Source organism: Peromyscus californicus, unplaced genomic scaffold (assembly GCF_007827085.1).
Source record: "Peromyscus californicus insignis strain IS unplaced genomic scaffold, ASM782708v3 Scaffold_17__1_contigs__length_78620276, whole genome shotgun sequence".
Classification (NCBI taxonomy): domain Eukaryota; kingdom Metazoa; phylum Chordata; class Mammalia; order Rodentia; family Cricetidae; genus Peromyscus; species Peromyscus californicus.
This window is the reverse complement of record NW_026294469.1, coordinates 22,350,390-22,363,003: the sequence shown is the minus strand read 5'-3', so window position 1 is coordinate 22,363,003 and position 12,614 is coordinate 22,350,390. Positions and strand designations below refer to the sequence as shown.

The window sequence follows — 12,614 nt, the reverse complement described above, 5'->3', positions numbered from 1 at the left end:
AAGCAGAGTTCTAGAACTGATTCCTCCTGCATGGCTGAGGTCCTTTACTATCTTGATCCGTTTCCTGTTGCTGTAACAGAATGTCTGACATTGAGTAATGCGAAAAGAAAAGAGATTTGTATAGCTAGCAGTTTTGGAGATAGAAAGTCCAAGTTTGTGTATTTTCATTTCTTGAGCCCCAGGTAAAGAACCAGTTCCCCTAGGCCTAATCGACTGCCTCATGATGGAAATTAATTATTTTCAAGCATGAACACTTGATCTCATCACCTCCCTTCAAGACCCCATTACTGTTAAAGGTATGAATCATAGTCCAGAGGGCATGCACTGAGATTTGTAGAACATGTTCCAGGGAGTAGAGAAACATGGATATGATAGAAACAAAGACAGTTAATTAAGAAAAAGAAAAGTACTCCTAAGGATGGAAGTGGGCTAGAGAGTGGGGGACAGAATAGAGACTCAAAAGTTCCCGGCCCCAAGTACTGTGACCTCTGTAGGTCATTTATCTAGCATACACATCTTCCTGTGTTCGGAGATTGTAGAATTTTTTGCAGGTGTTCTATTTGTATGTATGCAGTCTGAAGTGTATACGTAAGGGGTGGGTTCATTCTTTCCCTGCCATTCAGTTTCTTTCATGTGTCTATCTTGACACCTCTTTCTCCCCCATCCTAATCCCCTGACATACTATCTTGCTACTGTTACAGGGAGAGGGAACTTCAACAGGAGTTTTTGTGGGACAAACTACATTCAAACTGTAGCACACCCATTGAACAATTATTTCTCTGTATCCAATCTAGTGATTATTGTTTTACCCCCTGCTTCTACAAATTCAATTATTTTAGATTTGACATATAAGTGAGCTTGTAGATTTTTTGGTTTGTGTGTATATGTGTCTTGTTTCAGTAATAAATTTAAATAATGAAATTTGGCTTGTGTCACATGGATAACATCTTCCATGCTCACCCACATTGTATAAAATGAGAGACAGGATTTCTTTCTCTTTAAAGGTGAATATCCTTCTGAAATCTAACATGCTTTAAAATTCAACTTTGTGAGTGCTAATCAGACATCCCAAGTAGACAATTCCAACACCCAGCCTCATGTGATGGGTCACAATTGAAATATTCTATAAGGACTGAAGGATGGAGTGATAGAGAAATGCTTGCCTCACAAGCATCAGGACTTGAGTTTGAGCCCTATCACCCAATGTAAAATCTGGCCATGGTGGTGCTTGTGTGTAATCCCAGCCTTAGGGGAAGGGGAGACAGACAGATCCTTGAAGCTTATTGGGCCAATCAACCTTGCCCAATCAATTAGCTCCAGGTTCAGTGAGAGACACTGTCTCAAAAACTAAAGTAGAACGCTAGTGAGGAAGCCATTCCATATAGGCCTCTGACTGCCACCTGCATAAGTGCACAAATACACATATGAGTATGCACATGATTAGACACACACTACACACACACACACACACACACACACACACACACACACACACAATCACTATCAAGGGGATCTTTGAAACAAATGAATTTCAAGTTTAGACTCGGGTCCTGTCTCCAAAATATCTCATTATGTACATGCACATATTTCATTTCTAGCCCTTCAACAAAGCTGAGATCTGAAACACAGCTTTGAGGCATTTCTGAAAAGAGGCACACATATGTGTAGCATGAATCTTAACAGGTCTTATTAACAAAAACAAATCTGGAGCCAGGTATTGGGGTGAATGCTGGAAGATCAGAGAAGCAGAACAAGCCACAACTTCCTCACCTTGCCAGTTCCCCAGCTGATCTTGTTTCCTCAGACTGGAAGCCTCTGAATCCTCATCCAGAATGAATCTCAGCTGAACTGCTTGCTACTCACAGCCTGAAAGCTTAACCACCCTCGTTCCTGGTTTTCACGCCTTATATACCTTTCTGCTTCCTGCCATCACTTCCTGGGATTAAAGGCTCACTTCTTGGGATTAAAGGTGTGAGTCACCATGTCTGGCTGTTTCCAGTGTGACTTTAAACTCACAGAGATCCGGAAGGATCTCTGCCTCCCAAGTGATAGGATTAAAGGCATGTGTGCCACCATTTTCTGGCCTCTATATCTAGTGGCTGTTCTGTTCTCTGACCCCAGATAAGTTTATTAGGGTGCACAATATTTTGGGGAACATAATACCACCACACATATGCACATGTGAAGCAAGTACATGGCATACAGTAAGCTCTGATAAAAATGTTAGCCACCTTTATTGCTGTGATTACTTCAGGAAAAGCTTTTAAAACCAAGCTTTGTCTTCAGTCTGGTCTGCATGGGCACATGGCAACACTGTTTTCCTGGTCTTCTCAATCATACATGAGAAAGACACTTTCTTTCCTGTCTGTGCTCAGTCGACAAAGTGGGTCTGACTTTCCACATCTTTCTCATACCAGCTTCCTCCTCACCATTGTCCTGGGCTCTGTTTAAGTCCTTATCACTCTCCATTTGGAAGAATGCAGTAGATTTTTAACAAGTTGTTTTTCTCATTCTCTCTTTTCTTTCACAAGAACTCTCTCTCTTTTCTCTGCACTAGAACAACAGTGGTAGTGAAAAATTGTGACAGTGTTGTTGTTGTTGGTGGTGGTGGTGATGGTTGTCATGGTGATGATAATGATGTTAACTGCGGTTTCTATCACTGTATCTTTTGATTGTACAAGTTGAAGAATTAGATGGACTTACTCATCGCTGTATAAAACTGAGGTTTTCAGAGCCCAAGAAACTTCTCCAAACCACAGAGCTAGGAACCTACAGCCTCAGGATGCCAACCATGTGGACCTGTACTTCCAAGCTCTGCCACCCATGGGTCCCTTGTCTGGCCCTACACATTACGTGATTTCCTAGCAGGCAAAGTATTTTTTGCCCAAGGCTTACAAAGCCCTTCATCAGCTCAAGAAGGAAAGATGCTCAGCTTTTAAATCTTAATCATAGCTGAATTATCCACCCTCTGCATTTGATTCTTCAGCAAGACTATATGGCTTCTGACTCCCAAACACTTCACAGTGTTTTACAGCTCGTATTTGTAAAAGTTCTTTCCTGCTGTTTTTAGTTTTATTAATTCTTTGAGAATCTCATAAAACATATTTTGATCACATTCACTCCCTTCCCCAAACTCTTCCCAGATCTTCCCCCACCCCTTTACCTAACTTTGTGTCCTTAAAAAAAAGTCCACCAAGATCAGTTTGGGCTTCCAAATATTCTTGGATGTGTGGTCAATTCACAGGGGCTACACACTTGGAGAAAACTGATTCTTCTTCTCCAGATGCTAACAAGAGCCAACCACTACATTGCTGTGGGTGGGATCTCAGGCCCCACTCTCCTCTCCATACTGAGATTTTATCCACCTTGCTCTTACACAGGTCTTCCACACACTGTCAGGGTCACCATGAGTTCACGTGTACAGCTGCCCTGCTGGGTCCAGAAGATACTGTTTTCTTGCATGCATCCACTACCTCTGGCTCTTACACTTCTTCTCCATCTTTTACAAGGATCCCTGAGCCTTGTGAAGAGGGAGTGTGGTATATCTGTTCCATTTAGGGCTGAGCATTAAGTACTCTCTATTTTCTGCACCTTGGCCAATTATGGGTGTGGTTGCAGGGGATAAATAACACTAAAGACCTTTCTAAAGCGTCCTATGAAAATCTACTAATGCAGAAGCTTTCATATACATGATGAAAAAATGGAATCACCCCATAATAGGACAATAATGCCCTGACTACACACCAAAGGCTAACAAATAAAAAACCCAGTGCCAGGAATGGGTGACTTCTTAGGGGAGGTGTCGATCAGTGAGGTACTAAATATCCCCCAAACACTACAGGCTAATACCAATATTCTTAGGCTACAACCCAGAACTTCACATTAAGACCCCATTGCTGAAGATACCACACACTTGAGTCATAGAACATGGAAAATCCAACTGGTACTGACCTGGAAGCTTCATCCCTACTAGTTTGCTGTCATAGTTCTGGAAGACACCGTGGAAGCTACTAGAGAAGAAAAGTAACCTGAAGTCCCACCCATCCATGAACCTTGAGCCACAGTGATTACCGGCCTGGCAAGACATACCCACTGGGGCAACAGTGGCAAGAACAACATGGGACTAAACCACCACTTTCTGCTTGAGTTTGAGTCCTCCTCCACAAGAGGAAGCCCATACCTGGCACCACTATGGGGCCAGGAACCTGTGGCTAGACGGAGCAAAGGCCTCAGGGGCCTACTACTATTATTTTGCTAAATGGACATAGTATTAAACTGACTCCTAATGACTCATTGTTATACCCGCAGATTAATGCATCTCTCAAGCTCCGAGCATCACCTTTCAGAGAAGCTTCCGTTTGCAACGGATTATGATTAGCACGGAGATCTTATTGCTGGGCTATAGTGGATATATAAGAAATAATGAAATTCTGTTGTAAGGATAGAATCAACCTCTAGGTGGAGACATCTCCTCCCTTAAGGATTAATCCAGTGGAGCTAGAAGGGGACTTGGCTAAGAAACCCCTAGGAAGGCAGATCCACTTGCGGATGATGAGCTTTTCCTTCCCTGAATTCCTGTTCTCTAGGGCAGCCCCTATGAGCTACCATGAGGTCAGACTGGGTCAGCCCTTTCAGAGGCCTGACTCAGAAAAGTATGACTATTTCTTTTTCTCCTGTCCCCTTTCAGATGCTAGCCAGAGCAGAATTATGCCTTAAAAGTCCCCAATTTGCACCCTGGGCTTCCTCCCCACGTGGCTGCCTGCTGCTGGGCAGCTGACCTCCCAGCTGTCCTATCTCTACAGCTTCTGTTCCTTCTCGTTTCCATCCTCGTCCTCTCTTCTGGGCAGCTGCAAGGTGTCCTCCTCGCCTGCCCTCCAGTTTTTCTTTTAAACTCTAAGAAATTGTCCTCAAACTTCAGCTTTAGTTTATTCTTGGTCTTTGAGCATCTTAATTTTATTAATGATACTAAGAAGCCCAAGAGGGGACCTCAACTTCCCAAGTCTCATATAATGGCTGTGCTAGGACCCCCCAAGATTCTAGAACAAGCCTTACCAATCTTTTAATTCCTTAATTGGCAGAGAAAAGGAACCTGCTCCGGTACCCTCGACGGTATCACCACAGCAATGCGGATGGAACTGGAGAGGGTTACGGTTTGTGAGTAAACAAAACCAGACACAGAAAAAGAGGCACTCATATGTAGGAGATTAAAAAGGTGATATCATAGAAAATGAATATAAAGTAAAGGTTCACGGAGCCTGGGTAAAGAGAGGGAGGAACAAAAGACAGTAGAAACATCCAGTTAAGTAGAGGATAAGGTTACCACATTCTAGAGCAGTGGTTCTCAACCTTCCAGATGCTGAGACCCTTTAATATAGTTCCCCATGCTGTGGTGATCCCCCCAAGCATAAAGTCATTTTCATTGCTACTTTGTAACTGTAACTTTACTATTGTTATGAATCATAATGTAAACATCTGTGTTTTCTGATAGTCTTAGGCCGTCCCTGTGGAAGGGTCATTCAACCCCTAAAGGGGTCATGACCCACAGGTCGAGAACCACTGTTCTATAGCAAAGTTGGAAAATAATATTAACAACAGTGTATTGTTGTTATGTGTGAAACCTTTCCTGGGAACACACACACACACACACACACACACACACCACACACACACACACACAGACTGTCTCCATATCCCCATCTCTGGTTCCAACTGTGGGCCAAGATGTGAGCTCTCATGTCCCTGCTGCCATGCCTTTGTTCTTTGTTTCTTGTTCTTTGTCTTGCCATGCCACCTTCATGGACTCTAATCCTCTGAAACTGTAAACCCCAAATAAAACGCTTTCTTTTAACACTAAGTTGCCTTAGTGTCATGGTATCTTATCACAGCATTTTAAAATTAACTAAGGCATATATACACCATACATGCACATAATGTGTATATATAATGTATATATACATATACATAATATATGTATATATGTATATATATATATATAGTGTGTGTGTGTGTGTGTGTGTGTGTGTGTGTGTGTGTGTTTGTGTGTGTATGATCAAGGATTTGATACAGATCTTAAAAATAGAAACCACGCCGGGTGGTGGTGGCACACGCCTTTAATCCCAGCACTCGGGAGGCAGAGGCCGGCAGATCTCTGTGAGTTCAAGGCCAGCCTGGGCTACCAAGTAAGTTCCAGGAAAGGCGCAAAGCTACACAGAGAAACCCTGTCTCGAAAAACCAAAAAAAAAAAAAAAATAGAAACCAGATATGGAGAACTGAATATTTGAATAGACTGGGTTAAATTTACTGCACATGCACTCAGTAAGATCATTATGCCTGCATGGTAGGACATTTCTAGGCTTAAATTGTATGTACTCTTTGCCCTTAAGTGAAATAGAGATCTCACCAGAGTAAATTACTTGCTGGCCTTGTTGTTAGATAAGAATGCCTGGGCTAATAAAACTTAACAGAGTCTGTAGGCTCTTGTTCTAATCTGTACAGTCCAGCCCTTTTCAGAATCTCCTCCTCATCAATAGAGAGGATGAATTATTCCTTCTTTCTCATTTGATAGAGGAGGTATTCTTTTGTCCTATGGGAGATCTTGAAGCCTGTATCTACATACTGAATGTCTCAAGCAACAGAGAAATGTCAAAATTACTCTGTATTCAATATTTCCTGAGCTGACATGTGGTGGTACAGTGGACAGTACCAAGCCTACCACTTGGCTGGTGTGGGGCCTGTGTGCTGTTTCAGTTGACTATACTCTGGCCCTCAAATCTCCTTCGCTTACAGAAGCTATTCCCAAGATGGTCAATACCCATCTACACTGACTATGTACAAGACCCTAGGGGAGTTCCAAACAAATTTAAGGATATAAAGCAAATAGATACAGAATTCAAATTCACTATATCCTGGTAGACAACAATAGACAAGAATGCAGAATAATCAACAAGCATTTATCAATTATGGCAGGAATGCCCTTAAACAAGTGTCACCCAGCAAGACACTATCAGCCAAATGGCTTGGGAGAACAGGATTGCACTTGCAAACAGAAAAGGGGGATATTTGCATTGTGCTTGGTAGAAGATACTGCACTATGGCAGCTCCTGGTGAGACAATCAAAAAAGGGTGCCCAGGGACTATGCTAGCCAATGAGCAGTCTGAACACTTGGGAATAAATGCTTGGTTTTCTAATCTTATGGAATAATGGTTTGGCAATTAGAATTGGGTAATGACTACAGTCCTGATCTCCCTCATTACAGTCCTAGAGTGAGGATTACAGTTGGATGTTGTGTGATCCCATGGTGAAACAGAAATAATGGGCACAATTCCTCCATCTTATCACAGTATTGTAGATGAATAACACAGAACTGGAAAATCAGATAGTGTTAATTGAACTTGAAGAATGAAATGTATTGTAAAAGAGGGGCAGCTGTGAGAAATATAAACAAAATGTACTGTGTTTTCTACCAAAATGTTAAATAAAACAAAACTCCATTAAAAAATATGGAGATGCCTCTTGACAGAAAGTCAAATTCCTGCAGGGTCAGTACTTCTTGAACTCAGAATACGTGCTTGTTTCATTTCTCCGTAGAAAGTGACTGTTCCATATTAGCCAATTGTGTGAGAGTATGACACCAAGTTCCATCCATTCAGAATGAAGTCAATTGTGTAAGAGCATGATGTCAAGCTCTGACCATTCAGAATGAAGCCAATTGTTTGAGAGTGTGACACCAGGCTCCATCCATTCAGAATGAGGTCAACTGTGTGAGAGTGTGACACCAAGTTCCATCCATTCAGAATGAAGTCAATTGCATAAGAGTGTGATATCAAGCTCTGACCACTCAGAATGAGACCAACTGTGTAAGAGTGTGACACCAGGCTCCATCCATTCAGAATGAGGTCAGTTGTGTGTGAGTGTGATGCCAAGCTCTATCCATTCAGAATGAGGTCAATTGTATAAGAGTGTGATGTCAAGCTCTGACCATTCAGAATGAGGCCAATTTTGTGAGAGTGTGATACCAAGCTCTATTCATTCAGAATGAGGCATGAGAACTCTTTGCATTAGGAATAAAGCCCAGTGAGACTCCTGTTTGGTGTACTTGCTTTTTCACTCCATTAAGCATGGCTCCTGCAGAAGTCAAAGTTTAGATCCTGCAGAAATACATCAGATTGTGTGGTCATTGTCTTGAGACCCCAAATTCCATTCCTTTCATCCTCACAAGGGGTTTGCTTTTAAACAGCAGTCCAAAGTAAAAGGGGTATATAGGTAAGCAGTCCTGCCCAAGATGTGATCCTTCCTGTCACTGACCCACATCAGTCAGTCTTGTCTCCAGTCTCTCTAGTGAAGTGATCTGGCAAGTTGTCAGAATTGTGACATTTCCTTCTAGGAAATGAGTTCCTCACTCTGGCTGACATAGTCTTCAGCTTTTTCCTTCTCCCAGTGATATTCCTGGGAAATTACAATGTCTGAGAGTCCACTGAGTCAGAATCTGACAGGTGGTGGGAGGGCATAAGGATCTCTTTAGGGTATCTCCATTCTAGTGTTTTTCTTTTATAGATTGTGATGGTAAGCTGATGAGCAGTTAGGCACTCATCTTCCACACAGTAAGTCCTGTTTCAGTTAATGAGGGTCTGTAATCATGTAACATGTCTTCAAACAAACTCTAATTGACTTATAACAGGAATTACTAGGAATATGGATGTAGTATTAGATAAACCCAGGGGGGACAACTTTCTCCATTTCCTTCTTTGTGCCAGGCCTGAGACTATCTCAGTTAAGGAGGTTTTTCTTTATAACTCGAGATAGAGGATCTTTATTCAAGGTACAAAAGATGATGAAATTGGAATGGAAAGATTATTGATATGCTCTGCATAGTTAGGTGTTGGAAAAAGAAGCCCAGAGACAACAGCAAAGAACAAGGAAAAGTGTGGATGTGGGGTCAGGGGATGCTCAACCAGGGATGTATTTGTCACACCAGCATGAGGATCTACCTGAGATCAAGTCCCTGTGTTTTTAAAAAGCCAGGTATGGTGGCATGCACTTGCAATCCCAGTACTGAGGAGATGCAGACAACTGAATCTCTGGGATCACTGGCCAACCAGCCTTCTTAATCTGAAAACCTCAGACCAATGAGAGACCTTATCTTTAAAAAGAAAGTTATACAGCACCAGTTGAACAACTACCAAGGTGCCTTTATCTATAAGCCAACATAAGCAGATGTACACCCCTCCATACACACACCACATGCAAATGTGAAAAAAGTGAAATAATTCCTTGTGGGGGACCAGCCCTCACATTTATTTACCCCAGGGACTCTTGAGGAATGAGGAATAAGAGACTTCGTCAGAAATAAAGAGGGGAGACAAACAGAAAACACAGGACAGCCTTGGGTGGGCCTGGATCCTTATCCACCAGCCCAGAGCTTTATTCCAAAGGGCTATTTATAACAATGCCAAAGGGAGGGGCAAAGAACCTCCCCCTAGCTAGGTATAGCCAAGTGTAGACCCTTACAAATAGCTGATACTCAGGCCCATGGTTGAATCAACCTCTTATGCGGTCCTGCTGGGTACAGCCATTAGGAAACCTAGTGGGCTCCAACAGGTCCCTCTTCTTTATATTTTAAAAGAAAAAACTCTTGATGCAACTGCATCAAACTTAAAGACTCCCTTAGCTTCATCATTATCATTAACAGCTTAACATAATTCTAACATAAATATTGCTATACATAGTTAAAATTCTCTCAATCTTACATCTTAAAGCAAACTCTTAATAGAACCATTTGAATTTCTTGCTAACAAAACATAGGATAAACTTCTATGTATTCACATCAAACTTACATACTTCATTAACTTCACCAAACTATGGTACATCAATATCAATAGGTTAGCATAATAACTCTAATATAAACATTATTATTCACAATTATAAATACTACAAACCTACATTCAACCTACAAACTTATATTCAAAAACAATTTCTTAATAGAACTATATAAAACGTAACATTAATTCACTCAAGTAACACAAAATATATTTTAAATTAAAGGGACTGAGGAATATTAACACTCCCCCTTTTCTTTATAATTTTTTAAATTAAATCTTGAGCCTAGTTAGAAAAAAATCCCTAATTTTCTATTTAAACAGTTCCATTTTTACATAAACAGTTCCTTAAGCAGTTCATAAGTCATCAATGTTGATAGAGGCTATAAGCACAAGTAAATTCAAACTGTCCCACTGTAATGAAATCATTATTGTCCATTTCATTTCTTAAGTTCAGAAGTTCAAAAAGAGTTCTGGTACCATTCCTAAAAGTTCCTCTGAGCACTCAAAATCAGGGCCTGGCTTGTCAGCTGCCCTTAAGTCTGTGTACAGCAAAAAGCTCCAAATATGAGGAGTTCCATAACTAAAACTTCTTCTTTTTTTTTTTTTAGTTCAAGCAAGTGTCTCTGAAACTTTTGCTTTCAGCTACCACTGTGCTTTGCAGTCTGTAGCCTTCTGTAACCAGGCCACTTCTGGACCAGGCAAGAGCTTCACCTCATAGCCACACAGACTCAAGGCTCCTTCAGCTGCCATGAGCTGAATCATGGCCCTCCCACAGCAACCACAGCTTTGCTGATAGTCCAAGTGCTCAGCAAACCAGGTTCCAGATCCATTCAGCAGTTTCTGCAGATCCCTGGTCTGGCTATTAAGCCTGGATCACACTCTCACCTCCAAACATTCTCAGGCTCCTGCATGTCTCAGCTGCTTGTCCAGCACTGACACCACTCTGCTCTTGGCCTCCAGAAGCAACCTGGTCTCTGATGTCTTTGTTGCTCATCATTGCTCGCTATTCACCTTTCCAGAGGCAAGTCACTGGGATCTCCAAACTGATGTCTGCCATTTGCCTTTCTCAAAGCATAGCATCTCAGCTGGGCTTTCCAAGCTGCTGCCTGCTGTTAGCCTTTCTCGTAGCTTAGTATGTCCACCTCTCACTGTGGCTTCCTTTTGATAGAAAGCTTGTAGACACTCATGCATCTGCCACCTGCACTGCTTTGATGCCTTGAGGGTCTCAGCTTCCAAGACCTTCTGGCTGCTGCTGCTTGCATTGGCTCTTGGCATCTGCTGCTTGAGAAGTTATAACACTCCATGGGTCTCAGCTGCACATGTTCTGCTGTTATTTTCTGAAGTTAGAAGTCTCTGAACCTGCTTCTTGTTGTTATTGGTGGCTTTTGAAAATGCCAAGTTTGCAGTCTGCTATGGACATTGTTTTCTGTATCCCAGGTTCCTACTCTACTCTAAATTACTGTTTTATTAAACCTTCACCATATAATCCTTCTATTAGATCTTCACCATGTCCCTAGATCTAAAGCCTATATATTCTAAACCTACATTTCTCTGACTTACTTTACTTACACTTCTTATTTAAACTTACATTTACAACTAGCATGGCCATTTACTACACATATTTACATTATTCTTAAAGAAACTCTATAGGACCACCTTAGCAAATATACTTCTTATATTCATACAAGCTTATTGCTGGGGATGTCTTTCTGTATGCTGTGAATGTGTTGTTCTGATTGATTGATAAATAAAATGCTGATTGGCCAGTAGCCAGGCAGGAAGTATCGTATAGGCGGGATAAAGAGAGAGGAGAATTCTGGGAGTGGAAGACTGAATCAGAAGATGCTGCCAGCCACCACTGCCATGAGAAGTAAGATGTAAAGATACTAGTAAGCCATGAACCACATGGCAAGGAATAGATTATAGAAATGGGTTAATTTAAGATATAAGAACTAGATAGCAAGAAGCCTGCCACAGCCATACAGTTTATAAGTAATATAAGTCTGTGTGTTTACTTGGGTCTGAGTGGCTGCAGGAGCTGGATGGACACAGGAAAACTCCAGATACAGCTTATATTCTTAAAGAAATTCTATAGGACTACCTTTGTTGTGACCACCTCGACCAGCAAGGAAGACACAACACCGAGCTCTTCTTTCTGCCATTTATTCAGGAACCTTGAACAATCTTCTGACCCCAGGGAAAGCCAGCCCACGCCCTTTATATCCACTAGGCAACCAACCCCGTAGTGCCACGTGGACAATGCCGATAGGGTCAGACATACGCAAGCAAACCAGATTCTACACCCAAGCCAAATAAGGAGTTGTTTATCCCAGAGAACACCCGCCATTGGGAAGGCGGAAGCTGGATGCCGGTGCCATCTTTGAGGCGCGGCCGTGCATGGCTCTCTACAGTTCCCCCTTTTTTGTTTTAAGCAGCAGGTAAGAGCAGAGGTCTAATCTCTGCCAAAATACAACTTGGACATTGTACTAGTGTTAGTCCAGGTGTCATCCACCCAGAGAACACTTGACCCGTCCGATACCCTTTTTTGCAGAGGTGGGAATTAGGGTATCAACCCACATGCAATTAGACTTGCTCTTCTTGGGTTTTGCAATACAGCTAGACCCAAGTGCAGTGCACTAGCCTCGCATCCTGCGCGATCAAGCTTTTAATGCGGCCAGCCAGGTCTGGGGAGACTGTCCAGCCTCTATGGCTGTAAAGGTTTGGATAATCATGGCTGCATTGCACTGCTGAGAAACCCTTAAACGAACAATGCACCACAGGCACATCAGGGAGAC

At 42.1% G+C, this 12,614-nt stretch overlaps 1 protein-coding gene across 1 annotated transcript in view; it reads right to left on the bottom strand.

Annotated features, from left to right (window-relative positions):
• Tslp (thymic stromal lymphopoietin) overlaps positions 1-10,816 on the bottom strand; it is a 119,976-nt gene extending 109,160 nt beyond the window's left edge. Inside the window, 1 exon segment of the mRNA XM_052742753.1 lies at positions 10,705-10,816. Within this exon segment, the coding sequence (XP_052598713.1) occupies positions 10,705-10,816 (112 nt within the window).
• Between the last annotated feature and the right edge of the window lie 1,798 nt (positions 10,817-12,614).